This window comes from Camponotus floridanus, unplaced genomic scaffold, assembly GCF_003227725.1.
Source record: "Camponotus floridanus strain SB8 unplaced genomic scaffold, Cflo_v7.5 scaffold94, whole genome shotgun sequence".
In the NCBI taxonomy this organism is placed as follows: domain Eukaryota; kingdom Metazoa; phylum Arthropoda; class Insecta; order Hymenoptera; family Formicidae; genus Camponotus; species Camponotus floridanus.
Window position 1 is genome coordinate 573344 of NW_020229865.1, and position 18840 is coordinate 592183.

Below are 18840 nucleotides of genomic sequence, written 5' to 3' on the forward strand. Positions count from 1 at the left end.
TTTGGTAGAATGTAGAAATGACTTTACGATTCGTTTCAAAAGGTATCAAAGCCATTTCATCCCTTATTCGCTGTATCAATTCGTGAATGGTTTTAGGTTTTGTTCTGTAAACCTTACTCTTCAGATATCCCCATAGATAATAATCAAGAGGAGTTAGATCTGGTGACCGAGGTGGCCAATCCTCTCCTCCCTCATTTCCGTTCCTTCTTCCTATCCACCGTAGCGGAAAAGTCTCATTTAAAATACGACGTGGTCCTGCACCAAAATGAGCAGGAGCTCCATCATGCTGAAACCATATTTCTTGGAAATTATTTGGAAAAGTATTCTGTATGGCTGGAATTATTTGATCAACAAGTAATCTCTCATACCTTTGAGCGTTCAAATATTCTTCAAAAAAAAACGGCCCTATTAAATAGCCATCTATTATTCCGCACCATACATTTATTTTTTGTGGATGTTGTGTGTGAGTTTCCCGCACCCAATTCGGATTCTCATCTGACCAGAAACGAAAATTTTGATTATTAACTTCTCCCGTTAAGGTAAAAGTTGCCTCGTCTGTGAAAACAATTTGATAAGGGAAGATGGGCCGGACATCTATTAGTGCCATCATTCTTTCACAGAAATGTATACGACGCTCCTCATCTCCGTTTTGCAATTCTTGAACGTATTGCAATTTATATGGATGGAACTTGTTCTTCTTTAAAATTCTCCAAACCGACATGGGAGCAATATCGTGAGTTTGAGCGACTCTCTGAACACTAGAATTGGGATCTTCAATAAATGTCTGCAGAACATCAAGTTGTTTTTCTTCGTTGGTTGCAGACAATGGTCTTCCTGACTTAGAGCGATTTCTTACACTACCAGTTTGTCTAAAACGTTCTATTGTTTTTAACACAGTGGACTTATTAATTCGACAGTTCGGATACGTGTCATTAAATAATCGAACGACATCAGAGAACGATCTTTCGTTATCACCCCATCCACGCATCATGAGGATAGTGATTCTTTCACGTTCCGACAAGTCGCCAGCCATTTTTAAAACGTTTAATTTTAATTAATCGTACGTTGTATTTGGACGATAACAATTAATTTCTGCTTGCTCAAAGCTGAAGTTAGAAGGTGCTCGTTCTTTGATAGCTTTATACATTCTTAGTTGAATTATAAATGCGAGTTAGACTGCATGTAGTGCGTCACATAGCGGTAAATGAAGGAACTAACGAGACGTTTCATACACGTTTTATGGAGCAATTTTTTGGCAATTTGACTTCAGCGAAATATGAGGATATGTTGAGGAATCGATCTTGCCTTAGTTAGCTGGATCACACACACAACAGATGCAAATCCGAGCGAGTAACCTCCATGTAGTACACCTTGGATAATGTTAATACCGGCGCTACTCTATCATTCAACCCTCATAACTCGCAAAGTACTTAATAAAAATGAACATTATTATAGTGTTTTGGAAAGCTCTTGAATTAAGCTATAAGAATATGCAATCAAATGTAGGGGGTGTCATTTAAAAAAGTCAATGTGACCTTGACCTAACCTTGACGACGCCATCCAAGGTCAAACTGATAGAATCAGTATATAGATCTTCTTAAACCCTACAACTTTTGTTGGAAACACTTTTCTGTAAAACGTATATTTTCCGAGATATTTAGGGGTTTCCACACTTTTGGTAGACCCTGTATATATATATATATATATATAGGTATATATATATATATATACAGGGTGACCCATTTTAACTTAGGCAGCCAAATAACTCGAAAAATAAGCACTACGAAAAAATGGTTAGAATCAAAATTTCGTCATTTCGAGGAGGACGTACAATGACGTTAAAATCAGCCCCCCCACCCCTCCCCCTGGGCGGTGAGGGGGGGCAAGTTTGAAATCTTAAATGGGAACCCCTATTTTTCATTGTATATTCTTGTAGCTTATCTCGAGAGCTTTCCAAAACACTATAATTAAGTATCTTTTTATTAAGTACTTTTTGAGTTATAAGGCTTGAAATAATTTCTTAATTTTACATAAACCATAAAATATCTAGTAAACCATTCATTTTTCGATTATCTTACCTTCATACTTTTATGTACAAAATAATGAGAGGAATCAATTGGTGTAAAGAAAACACATAGTTGTTTCTAAGAAAAAATATGTAATTTGCAATTAACAATTCCATATTTTTTCTTAAAAACAACTGTATGTTTTCTTTACACTAATTGATTCCTCTCATTATTTTGTACATAAAAGTATGAAGGTAAGATAATCGAAAAATGAATGGTTTACTAGATATTTTATGGTTTATGTAAAATTAAGAAATTATTTCAAGCCTTATAACTCAAAAAGTACTTAATAAAAAGGTACTTAATTATAGTGTTTTGGAAAGCTCTCGAGATAAGCTAGAAGAATATGCAATGAAAAATAGGGGTTCCCATTTAAGATTTCAAACTTGCCCCCCTCACCGCCCAGGGGGAGGGGTGGGGGGCTGATTTTAACGTCATTGTATGTCCCCCTCGAAATGACGAAATTTTGATTCTAACCATTTTTTCGTAGTGTGTTTATTTTTCGAGTTATTTGGCTGCCTAAGTTAAAATGGGTCACCCTGTATATATATATATTGCGACGTTTTTCTCCTTCTTTATTCTAATTTTAATCGGATAGTACGCCGTCAAACACAGGATGAATATAAGATTTCCGCGCTCGGAGGAACAGGGATGAAGGGTGCTCGCGCGGGCCGCGGCGGAGCGGAGGCAGTTCGATATCTCGATAGGTTGGGCGCCAGATGCGGTCTTTCACGCATCAGTTTTCCACGAAATTTTTAAACAGCGCGAAAAATGATAGCTTCCTTCGCCACGGGCTGACTAGCTCGCCTAACGATAGAGGGGAGGGGTTCTTAGAGCGAGCCAATTAATTATGCGGAGATTTCATTAATTCGATGCGCGAGAGACACAAAAACGGATATCGACGACCACAGGGGACTAACATTCAAATAAATTACGCGAATTTAACAAGGCAATATAACAGATTTATTAATAGAAAAATAATAAAGGAAAGAAAAATATAAAAGTCCAATCAAATGACAAATCAGATTGAAACGAGGTTCACAATACTTCGATTAAAGACAAGCAAAGGAAATATAAAATCCAATCAAAAATAACATGAATGATGAGACGTGATTCACAGCAAATGTTCGCTTGAGATAACTAATCGAAAAGAAAGCTAAGACGTTATAATAACGGTAAACAGAGTCAAATGCGCAAGGCTTTATAATTACGGTAAACAGACTCGAATGCGCAAAACTCGATTATTACGGAGAATAGCGAGAAGCGCACCGAACATTACAATTACTGAGAACCGAAAGAAGTGCGCGAGCTCTTGCAATTACGGAGAACGGAAAGAAGCGTACGAGCGCTTACGATTTCGGAGAACCGAACGAGGCGCGCTATTACGAGTACGAAAAACAAAAAGAAATACGAGATCTTAGAATTATCGAAAACGGAAATGAACACGTAATACTTTATATTATTTAATTGCAGTAACAGAAATAACGCCAAGACGATGTAATCTACTGAAAGAACGGCAATATCTAGTTGATCGGAACGCGGAATTCGCGTATCGCAACGATAAGGCGTTCCCGCCGGTGCACACACGGCACGGCGGGTGTCGACAGCTTACGCCTCCGACAGCCGATTGTTCGCACGTCCGCGGTCAGCGGACTGCGAGTCGCAAGAAAAAGAGAACGCACGTAGAGAGAGATGGTCGAGAATCGAGGCCCCCCTTAAGTCGTATAACTTCCGGTCCTCTGTCACAATTTCCAAGGTACTCACCAATTTGCCGCTCAAGCTGTCGCAGAACTCTTCCCCTGGGGTGGCGGTCAACAGCACTTACAATCGGTCGGAGTCGCTCCACTCCGACCGGCGATAGCCTCGAGTTAAAAATTCTACACTAACGCGCGTCACACGGATAACGGAGAGGCGAACGAGTATATCGGGTGAGACCGATCGACGGATCACTGTCGCCCCCTGACTACGGTCGCAATCGACTTCTTTTCACTACCGCGAAATTTATGCAAACGAAACACTAATCGCGACCGGCCAAAGGGGTCGACCCGCGAGCCGTATCGGTAGACGGCGTACAAATTTTCGTAATTAAACACAAGATAGCCGGGTGACCTCACCGTTGAATTCTTCGCTCTGGTTTCCGCCAATTCGTCTTCTTTTGTGCCGAACGTCCGCGATACTCTCTCTAAACTTTCGCAGAACAAGTCCTCCATTCTCTCGGAATCGCCATATTTATCCTTAACTATTCGCCCCGCACCTCATCGAGAAGGATGATAGGCCCGTTCCCGCGCGCTCGGATTTTCGAGCGTGGCGCAAGGGCGCATCGTGCGCCCGCGGTCCCGCGCCTCCGCTGTTCCGGCGCGTTTTTCAGCGCCAGGTGGTCGGGAATTCTCCCGTCAGGGCCGATCTTTGCTGCCTTCGTCCCTCTCCAGTGGAGGGCAGCGACTTTTCCGGATTTTTCCGAGAAGGTTCAGCCCCTTCGCGGGGTGCTTTCGGCGCCCGTCATTGCTGGCCGGCCCTGGGATGCTGGGCCGATGGACCGAAATTGTGCGAGGCTGCTCGAGTATTGCTGACCCTTGTTTTCCACGGCCGATGTTTTGATCGGTGATGATTCGGCAAGGTTGCTTTTCTTGTAGACTTCCAGGTAAATCTTCGTTGAAGATTTATGGCCTCCGAAACAATATAATTTCGACAAATAGGATTAGTAACAATGCTTTTGTTTATAAACGAACGCACTCGCCTCTCTGAAAATCCCGGCGGGGCTCTCGATTTATCGACCGGCGCGGCCGCTCGGCTCGCGTCACGCAGTCTTTTTAGCGGGTGGACGTCCGTCATGTCGGCAACGTCACAATATATATATATATATATATATATATATATATATATATATATATTGTATCCAAAGATTTCTTGCCACGAAGAAACATATTAGTTTTTCAGACCATTATATCCTTAATTCGTTCTCGGTCTCCAAAAAATATTTACGCGAAAACTATAGTGACATTATGGTCACGAGAGCTGACAAGAGTCAGACTACTGTTGTCATGGATAAAAAAGATTACTTCGATAAAATGTATCTGCTGCTGAATGACCAAACTACATACAAACCTTTGAACAAAGATCCTTTGAAAAAATTGACTAATAAAATTAATGAGTTAGTTAAATCATGGCGCAAAAATAATTTGATCAGTGAGTTGACATATAGAAACTTAAATTGTACGAACGGTAATTTACCGCGATGCTACGGTCTGCCGAAAATCCACAAAGACGGTTTTCCATTGAGAATCATTGTATCTGCTTTGGGAAGCCCTGTGTACAACGTTTCGAGTTACATCCACAACATTCTGTATAAATCTATAAAGAAACCAAATTCATTTATTAAAGATAGTTGGTCCTTTGCTCAAAACATAAAGAACACAGTCATTAATGAAGACAACATCATGATTTCTTTGGATGTGACTTCATTATTTACAAACGTTCCAAGGGAGTTAGTTGAAAACGCCATTAAAAAACGCTGGGACGACATTGCAAAAAATACTAAATTTAATTTATCTCAATTCTTATTTGCAATTGACTTGATTTTGGATTCAACTTGCTTCTCTTTTAACGGACGTTTCTACGAACAGATCTTCGGCACACCCATGGGCTCTCCACTGTCACCTATCTTGGCAGATATGGTGATGGACGATTTGGAGACTCAATGTCTTAACTCACTGAATTTTACAGTCCCCATGTATTACAGATATGTAGACGATGTTTTTACAATTGTACCACGCACAAAAATTAACGATATTTTAACCATTTTTAATAACTACCACGAACGTTTAAGATTCACGTACGAGAAAGAAATTGATTCTTCGATTAGTTTTCTTAATGTTAAAATCATTCGTTTGGGAACAAAACTTATCACCAATTGATTTAGGAAACCTACATGGTCCGGGAGATATATTAATTTTTACTCAAATCACCCGTTAAAATATAAAATTAATACGATTTATAATTTAGTTGACCATGCCATTTTACTATCTGACGACTGTTTTAAACAAGAGAATATTAAGTTAATATATGATACGTTAGTTAATAATTGTTTTCCTGAACATATTATTCATAGACACATTCGAAAAAGAATCAATTTTTTAAACAATCGCGACTGCAATGACACTGATGACGCCAATTCTACTCATCCAGATAAAACTCATTTTATCACTATACCATACGTAGAGAATACGAGTCAAGATCTCTACCGTCTTCTACGAAACAGTGGTTTCAACGTCGTCTACAAAGTAACCAAAAAATTTAATAACTTAATCAGATGTAAAGATACCTTACACAATAACGACAAGACAAGTGTTGTATACAAATTAAACTGTAGGGATTGCAATTTATCATACATTGGGCAAATAAAAAGACATTTGCGGACCCGAGTGAAAGAACATTGTAACAATATAAAATTACATGAGTCTAATCACTCCGCTATTAGCAAACATAGATTGGAATCCGGACACGATTTCGACTGGTCGAAACCGAATATCTTGCACAACGAAAAGTACGTTCGTAAAAGAGAGATAGCTGAGATGTTCTTTATCAAGAGATCTAAAAATCTAATCAACTTACAGACTGACACAGATAACTTGAATAATATTTACGACAAAATTATTAAGGTCACTTAGTACCGCTTTTCTTCCTGTTATGTTTAGTTTATTGATGAAGTCTCACATGGACGCATCAGCTTCTCTCAAATTTGAATTTAATTAAATAACGTTTTTTGTATTATGTGATTACGTGGTTTTACATGTTCACCATTAATGTTGTCTTCTGATTATTATTACATCGGTACAAATCTTTTCACACTTTAATTCTCTGTGCGTTACTATGTATTCAAACCGTTAATTTATGTATTGATAAATCTTTTTTAGTGTATACTTGATAAGGACCACAACCACATGGTCGAAACGTCGTATTAATAAACTTAATTTTTTGGCTAGTTTGGTCGACTACAATTTTTCTATTGATCCTTTGATTACTCGACTAGCGACATTAAATTATTTACAATTATATTTATATATATATGGAATATTTATTGCATTATCTATTTCGAATACTGTTTCGAATTAGATCATCTAAAATAATTTTAAATTAATACTTATATAGCAGTAGGTTTATATAAGAAAAATGAATCTTAAAATAAACGAATCATTTTACTATTTCAGATGGCGAATATCTCTTTGTGGATCCCGAGAATAAATTGAACAAATATGCCCCGAAGAATTGGCGAAATTCTCATACATATGTAAGTAATTATTTTATTTGTCATTGAGAAGGATCTAATAATTTAGAAACCGCTTAAAAAGATTATAGGTCAATCTTTGTGTAATATTTTTTAAAATTAAATATGAAGAATTTATATAGCTTGTAGCAAGAATATAATTGTCATCAAATTATATCTAAAATAATTATATCTTATATCTTTAATCTTGTAATGGTGGTCGAGGCGGTAACGCCAGAGATAGGTATAGCGCAACTAGTTTTTGCGCCTGCCGTCGGGTCTCTTTCCCAAGGAGGGCGATACTGCGCTACCTTTCTTCCACTTTGTGAGCGAACGGGGCCATACGCCAAGGATAGGTATAGCGCAACTATAGTGTCAAAGATCAGAGCTTCTGCTTATTCAAGACTTTCGTGCGTGATACGTAGTAACAGAATACGGCGGATATAGACCAAAGAAGATCGATAAATAATCCTTCAAAGTGAGGTTAGCAACCTGCTAAAAAGAAGAATCCATAGATGCTCACAGATCCACGCAATGCCTCGAATACGGACAGTCTATAAAGATGACGACACCGCAAAAAAACTGAAACAAGCGATTAAAGAAAAAACATAATAAGATTAGGAACATGGAATATAAGATCATGGTATACAAAGGATATCGTTAAAGAGATCAAAGAAAGAAAGATTGACATCTGTTGCCTTTCCCAGGCGAAAAAAGAGGGAAAGGAACATCAAAGATACAGGATTACATTCTGATTAACAGCAGAAAAGAGAAACAGCAAACGGCAGTGTTCGGCAGTAGCTAGAGTCGGAATACTCCACGAAAAATTCCACCAGCAGATAAAATTGATTATGTAAATCCGAGAGTTATAAAAGTAAAATTAGAAATGGACAACGAGCCCTTGCATTATAAGTATATATGTCGTGGATATAACAAAGCCTTTTTTTTTACTCAGGAGAAATGTTTTATGCATATCCTCGCTCTCGGGGGAGAGGCGAGAGTTATGTGGGACTCCCGGCTGTGCCAAGTGTTGGCAATAGTCGGTCTACCCACTAGAAAACCCCTGAGATGGCCATCCTCGCGCATTAGAAGGGCAGGTGGAAACTCGGGACTCGCTGTTGCAATACTTCGAACTTCCGATTGTGAGTCCTCTTCGCGCTTGGGACCCGGCGACTTAATTTTTGCACCTACCGCCGGGTATCTTTCCCAGGGAGAGCGATGCTGCGCTCCCTTTTTTCCACTTTGTAGGCGAACGGGGTCATACGTTCGTCCTAACCTTCCCTGGGTATCTTTGGACATAACAAAGTCTAGAGAAGAATGAAGATGTTTTATGAACACCTACAGGAACAATTGGATGCGATATCAAAAAAAAGAAAAAAAATCATAATATTAAGAGGCCTAAACGCACGAATAGAAGCAATATCATAAATAAAACAGAGATTCAACGAAGAAGATAATGAGGACTTGTTGATTGATTTCTACATGCACAACTCTCTTAGTATAAACAACACGTTTTTCATTCATAGGACATAACACAAGTTCGAGAATATACAAGGAAGAAGATCCATGATCAATTACTCATTAACAAACCGCGAATTCAATCCAAGCCAAATAATAGACATTAGAGCCCTGGATACCCCAAACATAGGAAATTACCATAAAATGGTAATGTGTAAAATAAAACTAATTCTCGGGAAAAGAAAAAATCAAAATACAAATACGAAAATGAAGATAAAGGTGGAAGGTGATTTGAGGAAATAGATACTATGACAGAAATAAGACAGGGCCATTTCTTAAGCCCAATGCTTTTCAATCTTATAATGGATAAAATTATCGACAGGATCAAGCCGCTATCAGACTTCAAGTTAGGAGATAAAAATCTTCAATATCTTATGTTACGCACAGAAACAGAAGGGCGCATGATAGAACAGATCATGAATCAAATATCTAGGCATGAATATTTCCAGCAACAGAAACATATACTTCGATGTAAAGCAACAAGTAATATATGGCGTAAAAATATCGGGAAGTCTCAGAAGTGTAATATGGAAGAACAAATATATGGATTCAAAAAGTAAGGATATACAAGACCATCGTAAGACTTGTGATGACTTATGGAGCGAAAGCAAGAGCGGATACGCGTAAAACAAAGCAAATGCGGACTAAAATGACAACATTGAGGTCGATAATAGGAAAAATGAGAATGGATAGAATGAAAAATGAGGAGGTAAAAGAACAATGCGGCATCATGGACATCGTCAGATTTTGCAGAAAGAGGAGAAGAGTGAACATGGAGAATGGTGCGAACATGTGGAGAAAGTGGAAGAGAATCGACTGATTAAGGTAGCAAAGAACCAAAAACCGACAGAGAAGAGATCAGGAAGACCACAGAGAGAATCCCTCGCGTCATCAACAGACAGCCCAAATGCGTGAAAGAAAACAGGAACTGTCTAAATAAAAGAAAAAGAAGAAGAAGAAATAATTTAACTAAATATAAAATAATAAATTGTTATAAAATCTATTCTATATATACACTACTCAAAAAAAATAGGAAACACTTTTTGTACCCTAAAACTTAGGCTATTTTCAAACCGCTGAAACTCGTCGAAAAATCATCATAGACAAAAAATTAAAAAAACATTTTAATGTTTGAAGTTTCAATTTTAATGCGCAGTTGAAGATTTAAAAATTTTTTTTTATCTTCCTTATTCTGCGCTTTAAAAAAGAACACATTATTTAGTTCCTTAAAATTATGTACTTTTAAAGGGGGGGGCGGAGACATTTGGCGGAAAATAAACTACCTTTGAAAAATTTTACAAAGGTAATAAAATACGCCAAGTACATAAAAAATATTGTATCTTGTATGAAATAAAATGTTTAATAAAAAGTCCTTCAAAATAATTTACCGTAATTTTGCCTCACAAAATTATTTTTCTAAAAAACAAAACCTCAATAAATAATTTTCCTAAAGAAATATTAAAAAATAAAATATCAAAACTAAATATGAAATCAATAATTACTATTAGCCAAGTACTTAAGAGCAATTTGTAAATTTGATATAATATTTTCCCGGACCGCGTTTACATTACAAACAAATATATCCCTAATAAAATGTAAAATCTTAGACATTATGTAATTAAACATTTAATCTGTATTTGATTATAATTCAGGCACGTCAAATTTTCATAATTTACTTCGATTTAAAGACTGTGTGATTTAAAACGTTTTTATTTAAATTATATACATTATATACATTATATAACATGTTTTAGAGATTAAAAGAATCCTAATTCTCATTTAATGTTGATTTTATATATTTTAAAAATTACGTTTCTCTAAATAAATATAAAATACGTTTTAATTTCTTAGGAAGAATTTATGTATAATATTTCTACAATGTAAAATTGATATTTCATGGAAAATATTATATCAAATTTACAAATTGCTCTTAAGTACTTGGCTAATAGTAATTATTGATTTCATATTTAGCTTTGATATTTTATTTTTTAATATCTTCTTAGGAAAATTATTTATTGAAGTTTTATTTTTTAGAAAAATGATTTCATGAGGGAAAATTACTGTAAATTATTTTTAAGGAATTTTTTATTAAATATACAAGGTAGAATATTTTTTATGTACTTGGCGTATTTCCTTTTTACCTTTGTAAGATTCTTTTAGAGGGATATCAAATCTTTTTGTAAAATTTTATATTCTTTCTGCAAATTAATTTTTGGGGGAAAATTTTTTTAGGGATATTTTTTAGGTATATTTTTGGGGATTAATTATTTTTAGGGATATTTTTTTATTAAACTTTTTGTTGCATACAAAGCGAAATATTTTTTATGCACTTGGTGTATTTTTTTTATCTTTGTAAGATTTTTTTTAGAGGAATATTACATCTTATTGTAAAATTTTATATCCTTTCTTCAAATTATTTTGAGGGGGAAAATATTAGTAAATTATTTTTAGGAATGTTTTTTTACTTTTGAAAATTGTTATTGTACGGTAAATTAGTCTTTCTATAAGCCACAACTAATAGTACAGGTTTTATATTTTTGTGACACACCGTTTTTGAGATATTAGATTTCATTCCCAAGAGGTGGTTTTTAAAAATTATTATTATACGCTTAATTAGTCTTTCTATAAGTTATAACTAACAGTACAGATTTTATATTCTTTTGGCACATCATTTCTAAAATATTAGATTTCACCTCCGAGGGGTGTTTTTTAAAAATTATTGTTATATAATAAATTAGTCTTTGTAAGAAACCTTAAGGGGATGCCGGACTTTCCTTTTTTACCGACAAAATTTTGTGCACGCTATACTCTTTATTAGTTGCACAGAATAATAAATGCTTTTCCACAATTAAATTACACATAGCAACAAAGATGAGAGTGAACCATTTTTTGTTCAAAATGAAAAAAAAATAGAAAATTACAGTTTTCTTCGGCTTCTGACATCAGCTCGTAACAATATTAGCTGAACATAAAAGTTTTGCAGTTTGTACGTACAAAATAAGAGCACTCTTACCTCAGAATTTCCTGAAGGAATATACATGAACAGTCAGAAATGCGTTTAGAAGCGTAGTAAAAATAATTAGTGTGCACAAAAATTTCGTGCATATGTGTGTGTGCGAAATCGAGGCATGTAAGTAAAACAGTCCTGTAAATTAGTTGCTTGCTAGCGCGACAGACGGCGCTATAATCGGTTTGTATGACAAGGAGAGTCAATCTCGTACCATCCTTCTCTTTCATCTTGCGTGTAATAGGATACGTTAGTATACATGTACGCGCCCACTAAAACATTAAATTCTTGCGTTTTCTTTCTCAAATTCCGCGTAGTAGATACTTGTTGTCACACAACACATTTTATAAGATGTAAACATCTTATAAAATAAAAATTAAAACTTTTATTTTTAATTTCATCAGTTTGAAAATAATTTCAATGAATTAATGAGATTTTTGCGATTAAAATGATATCAAACACGGCGTAAATCGGGTAATTTTTAATTAGTCTGATAATACAAGTTTTATAATTATATATTTAATTAAATTTATGGTATTTATATCGTGTTTGATCTTATTTTAATCGTAACATTCTCATTATTCTATTAAAATTACTTTTAAATGAATAAAAAATGCATTTTCTGACAAGAGACTTTATTTATAATATTCACGAATATATGTCAGAAAATAAAATGCATTTTTTATTCATTTGAAAGTAATTTTAATAGAATAATTATTAGAAAGTAATTTTAATAGAATGTTACGATTAAAATAAAATCAAACACGATATAAGTGACATAAATTTAGTTAAATATATAATTATAAAACTTGTATTATCAGACTAATTAAAAATTACCGATTTCCGTGTTTGATATCATTTTAATCGCAAAAATCTCATGAATTCATTGAAATTATTTTCAAACCGATGGAATTAAAAATAAAAATTTCAATTTTCATTTTATAAGATGTTTACATTTTCGTATTAAAAATAAAAATTTCAATTTTCATTTTATAAGATGTTTACATTTTCGAATTGCAAATGAATAGAGGAAGCGAAGAAATCGATTGTAAAAGACTTTGGAACTCTTTGATGATAGGTCATCTCGCTCGCTCTCTACTCCTAGTCTTGTTTTCTCTGTCACACTTGACAATCGTGATAGACAGCTCGAAAAGATAAGCGGATCTAAGAATCGAGAGCGAGCGAGACAGTAATAGATGCGAGCGAGACAATAATAGGAGCGAGCGAGACAATAATAGATGCGAGCGAGACAATAATAAGAGCGAGGGAGACAATAATAGATACGAGCGAGAGAAAAATAATAGTGTGAAAGAAAGATCCAATTCTCGAGCTCGAATCCTCGTTTCTCGTGCTATTTCTATCTCATTCGCTCGTATTGTTATTTCGCTCGTTTTTATTACCTCGCTTCCTCATGTAATTCTTGCATCACTTTTATACATACATACGTCCATACATACACCCACACTCATACCACCCATCCACACATACACACAATACAACACACACACACACACACACACACACACACACACACATATATGCATACAGATTATATATTTTACCAGATTTTACCGGTTTGCATGTGCGCTCTAGTTATTAATTAAAAAATACTTTTTAAAAAATATTTATCCCAGAGGCGATTCATTCGTGGACTGGTAGTTTTTAGAAATATTTCATACCAGATGCGGTTTGCATGTGCGGTTTGGTTATTAAAATATTTATATTAAATAAAATTCAGATGCGATCTATTTGTGAACTGATTATTAAAAAAATCCAGAGGCGATCTAATTCGTGTGCTGGTTTAAGAAAAACCAGAGGTGCTTTAATTCTGATGCTGGCTATTCGAAAAGTATTCCAGAGACTATTTAATTCGTGTGCTGGTTATTCAAAAAAAATCTAGAGTCGATTTAATTTGTATGTTGATTATTAAAAAAAAATTCGAGAAGCGATCTTAATTTGTGTGCTGGTTACTGTTCAAAAATGGTTTATCAGTTATGATTTGCATGTGCATTCTGGAAGCGAAATTTAAACAAAATTTAATTCAGAGATTATAAAGACACTGCTTCAACTAAAAAGCATATTTGATAAGAATAAAAATCCAGATAAAATAAATCATTAAACCGATTTTTACATGTTATAAGAGGATTCTTATTTTGAAAATGTGTTATATATTCCGATAATTCTTATGTAATTGTAGCATGTCATATAGTGACAAAAGCTAACAAATTATTGGAGCAAATTATACTGATCGCTGACGACTTTTTTTGATAACACCAAGCTTCGAATGTATGATAGCCTACCCGGCTGTGTGGTGTCTATTGGTGACTAAAAAAAATTACTTTCATTGCCTACAAATAATATAATATTTGAAAAGTTTCAACTTGATAGCATATGCTGTGGCTTTCCTTACACTACTATAAACTATAACCTTAGAAGGAAATCCTTGTAAGGAAAAATATTTCAATAATGTGAAATGTACAAAGCAACATTTTTTTTAAATTATAGCAGAAAGTAAATTGCCTTTTCTAAAATGATAAATTATGCATATATTTTACATTTGACATATATCTTACATTTATCATATCTGATCAAGATATTCCAATGAATATCATTAGAAAAAGACGCCTCAGTACAAATCTCATTTGCATATATCAGAGAGACGAAAAAGATATATTATGATTGCGTCTGCAAATGAAATCTATTATATTATCGATATAAATCTATTATTTCGATGCTTTTGAGACAAAGAATATATTATGAAAGAATATATTATTTATAAATTTTACGACATTACATCAATTTGCATAAAACATTTTATATTGTTAGCTTTTGATTATATCGATTTAACAAACGTCGTGCATAAATTATAATTTGTAGAAAGTTATATGCAAATATCTTTTTTATTGTATATACAGAATGTCGCAGAGTACTATACATATACAGGGTGTCCGTCGATTTTCGACCAAAATGAAATAAATAAGTAGATTGGCTCGAATTAAGAAGGCATAACCTGTATTGTTTTGGGATTGTCGCAATAATTAACGAAATATTAAGTAAAAAAGATCGGCCAATCTGCGTGAGTAAAAGCGCGCGGCGACGAGAGTCGTCCCACCGTAATCCGATACTACAAGCGCGGCGAAGCGGTGGGCGAGTCGCTCTTCGAGATATGATGGTGGTTTGCGATATATCGTAATACCGCGCCGAAAAATGACCCGTCCCCCCTTTTCGTGGCGAGAAAATGATGCGCTATCATTTCCACACCACCTTGCCGTAGATAGCATGGTGCGCTTTTTTTATAGTAGTTTCCCCCATAGGCCTATTCCACTCTCCATTTAAAAATTATTCAAAATGCCATTTACTATACGCTGAATATATCGTAAATGTAAAAAATTAATGGACAGTACCTTTAGAAAAATTGATTCGTGGTTGAAAATCCCTCGATAAAATGTATTGCACACGTTGATAATGTGATACGATGATAAAATTCTTCAAGAATCCTTTCTTCATCTCGTACACGAAGACGCACTGCTGGACCGGTTATCCCGATATTATGCACGACACTCAGTTTCACATAATTATTGCACAACACGTAAAATTGTACGGCCACTTGGTTTTCGTGCACGCCCGAGAAATGATTCCATGTAAATTGCGGCCGCACGATAAGTATTTTCTCCCGCTAGTCCGTATGCCACAATCATATCCGTATATTCCTGCAGAGTACACTTCATTTTCTTTGTTAATTTACTACGCAAACACAAGATTTTTATTAAAACGTCTTAGCTCTCGCACGCTGTTACCAGACTGCGTACGCCAGCAGCACGCAACTACAGCTGACAGCTGAGCGGACATGTGAGTGTAAGCGTACGTGTGAGTTCGACGCCTGCGCACTATGATTACACTCACAGTCCGCTCAGCTGTCAGCTGTAGTTGCGTGCTGCTGGCGTACGCAGTCTGGTAACAGCGTGCGAGAGCTAAGACGTTTTGATAAAAATCTTGTGTTTGCGTAGTAAATTAACAGAAAAAATGAAGTGTACTCTGCAGGAATATACGGATATAATTGTGGCATACGGACTAGCGGGAGAAAATACTTATCGTGCGGCCGCAATTTACATGGAATCATTTCTCGGGCGTGCACGAAAACCAAGTGGCCGTACAATTTTACGTGTTGTGCAATAATTATGTGAAACTGAGTGTCGTGCATAATATCGGGATAACCGGTCCAGCAGTGCGTCTTCGTGTACGAGATGAAGAAAGGATTCTTGAAGAATTTTATCATCGTATCACATTATCAACGTGTGCAATACATTTTATCGAGGGATTTTCAACCACGAATCAATTTTTCTAAAGGTACTGTCCATTAATTTTTTACATTTACGATATATTCAGCGTATAGTAAATGGCATTTTGAATAATTTTTAAATTGAGAGTGGAATAGGCCTATGGGGGAAACCACTATAAAAAAAGCGCACCATGCTATCTACCATGCTATCTACGGCAAGGTGGTGTGGAAATGATAGCGCATCATTTTCTCGCCACAAAAGGGGGCGACGGGTCATTTTTCGGCGAGGTATTGCGATATATCGCAAATCACCATCATGTCTCGGAGAGCGACCCGCCCACCGCTTCGCCGCGCTCGTAGTATCGGATTACGGTGGGACGACTCTCGTCGCCGCGCGCTTTTACTCACGCAGATTGGCCGATCTTTTTTATTTAATATTTCGTTAATTATTGCGACAATCCCAAAACAATACAGGTCATTCCTTCTTAATTTGAGCCAATCTACTTATTTATTTTATTTTGGTCGAAAATCGACGGACAATCTGTATAAGCGCTTGTAAGAGTGCAGTAAATTGAAGAAACAAGTCTCAGCATTTTACAATTTTCGCAATAATAGAAAGAAATAAAATTAATTAATTAATTATATTTAATAATATTAAATAAAATCGATTGAATGTGTATCTACATGTGTGTGTGTGAGAGAGAGGGAGAGAGAGAGAGAGAGAGAGAGAGAGAGAGAGAAAGACAGACAGACAGACAGACAGCAGACAGAGAGAGAATGTATATTCCCATATGTGTCTGTATGTGTATAGCGACCAGCTGATCGCAGCAGGCGCCCCGCGTAAACGCCCGCGTCTGACGGGCCTCGCGTCACTCTTGCCTGCCTCTTGTATCTGACCCGTCATGCGTTAACTACTTTCTTTAATAATTCGAAAACTAAGCTTCGGACGAAATTTTGCAAACGGAAAAATCGTCTTAGAATTGATTTAACAATGTGTCATTTCACGGACACAGAGGTTATTTTGAATCACCCTGTATATATATATATATATATATATATATATATATATATATACAGGGTGTTCTAAAAAGGTATGTCAAAAATTTAAGGAGATATTTCTCACACCTGAAGGATGAAAAAATGTTATATGGACATAGGTGCAGAAATATTTATTTCAGGAGTTATGTTGAAAATACTGTTAGGTTTATTACTTATACAAGGAAAAATATAGAATTAATTATTATATATTTATTATTATATATAGACGACAATCGTTTAATTAGGCTTATTTACATTTGGTTTTAATGTGACTTGAAGTTGAAAATGTTTACCATTTTCCTGAAGAAAAAATATGGAATTGTTAATTGCAAATTACATATTTTTTCTTAAAAACAACTGTATGTTTTCTTTACACTAATTGATTCCTCTCATTATTTTGTACATAAAAGTATTAAGGTAAGATAATCGAAAAATGAATATTTTACAAGATATTTTATGTAAAATTAAGTTATGTAAAATTTATGTAAAATTAAGAAAGGTTTATGTAAAATTAAGAAATGATTTCAAGCCTCATAACTCGAAAAGTACTTGATGAAAAAATGTTTATTTATAGTGTTTTGAAAAACTTTCGAGATAAGCTACAAGAATGTGCAAAAATATATAGGGTGTTCCACTTAAAAAATTCAAAATGACCTTCACGTAACCTTCATGTAACTCTTCAAACTTATGACACCACCTTATGTTCCCCTTGAAACCATACAACTTTTGTCTGAAACATCTTTTTCTAAAATTAAAAATAAGAAAGTTATTTGGGGTGGGACACCCTGTATAAAAAAATGTTTAAGTAAAATAGGAAGAAATGTCTTTAAAAAAATATCTATTAGTGTTTTTATTAGATGTTTCTTGAATATTTATCTCAATAATGTACAAACAATTATTTTACATATGTACATTCGACACCAGAATATTTTAATACGTGCAATAAATGAACTATTTCCTATTTCCTATTTAGCCATTCAATTGAGAAAAATCTGTTTAATATTCTGAAACCCAATGAGGGATCCAGATTATTATTAAACAAATTATTTGTTTAATAATCTAGATCCCTTATTAGGATTCAGAATATTAAATAAACCAAGTCAGTTTCATCAGAAATTAAACTAATACAAGACACGAAATATAATTATTAATCCTTTGTAGACTTTATATCCATTTTAGATGAATTGGAATATGAGTTAATTAAATTTGGTGTCGCTGCGTAGCGGCAAATAAATAAACACATGTTATACATTTTCGCTATGTTAAAACGTTTCTGCAACATTGCCAAAGTAATATTACAAAATAATGTCTCTCCATTATTTTTACAATATTACACTGCAGTAAGCAATGTTGTAACATTGCAGCAATGTTGATCCAGATTTCTGTGCTGTGGGTCAAGCGACGCAGTAGCGTCGCGACGCCGAGTACATAAAAAATAAGTCCAAGCATTGAGTTCCAAGCATTGAGTTGAAAGTCATTGCTCTCGACGCGGTGCTACCAAGTACCTTATCCGGAATTTCGCGTCAAGTAAACTTTCGGTTAAGATATTTAATAAACTAAAGCCGTAATCAAAAATCTAACGACACTTTTATTATAAAATGTGAATATATGCTTTCGATTGCGACTTGTTTGAACAAAATCGGTGCAGTCAATCCTGAGAAATGATGAT

At 34.9% G+C, this 18840-nt stretch overlaps 1 protein-coding gene across 1 annotated transcript in view; it reads left to right on the plus strand.

The window, feature by feature from the left end:
* Positions 1 to 18840, plus strand: part of LOC109609933 (protein expanded-like) — a 448580-nt gene that overhangs the window by 227077 nt on the left and 202663 nt on the right. The window contains exon 5 of the mRNA XM_025415034.1: positions 7274 to 7353. Within this exon, the coding sequence (XP_025270819.1) occupies positions 7274 to 7353 (80 nt within the window). The remainder of the gene's footprint in view (positions 1 to 7273; positions 7354 to 18840) is intronic.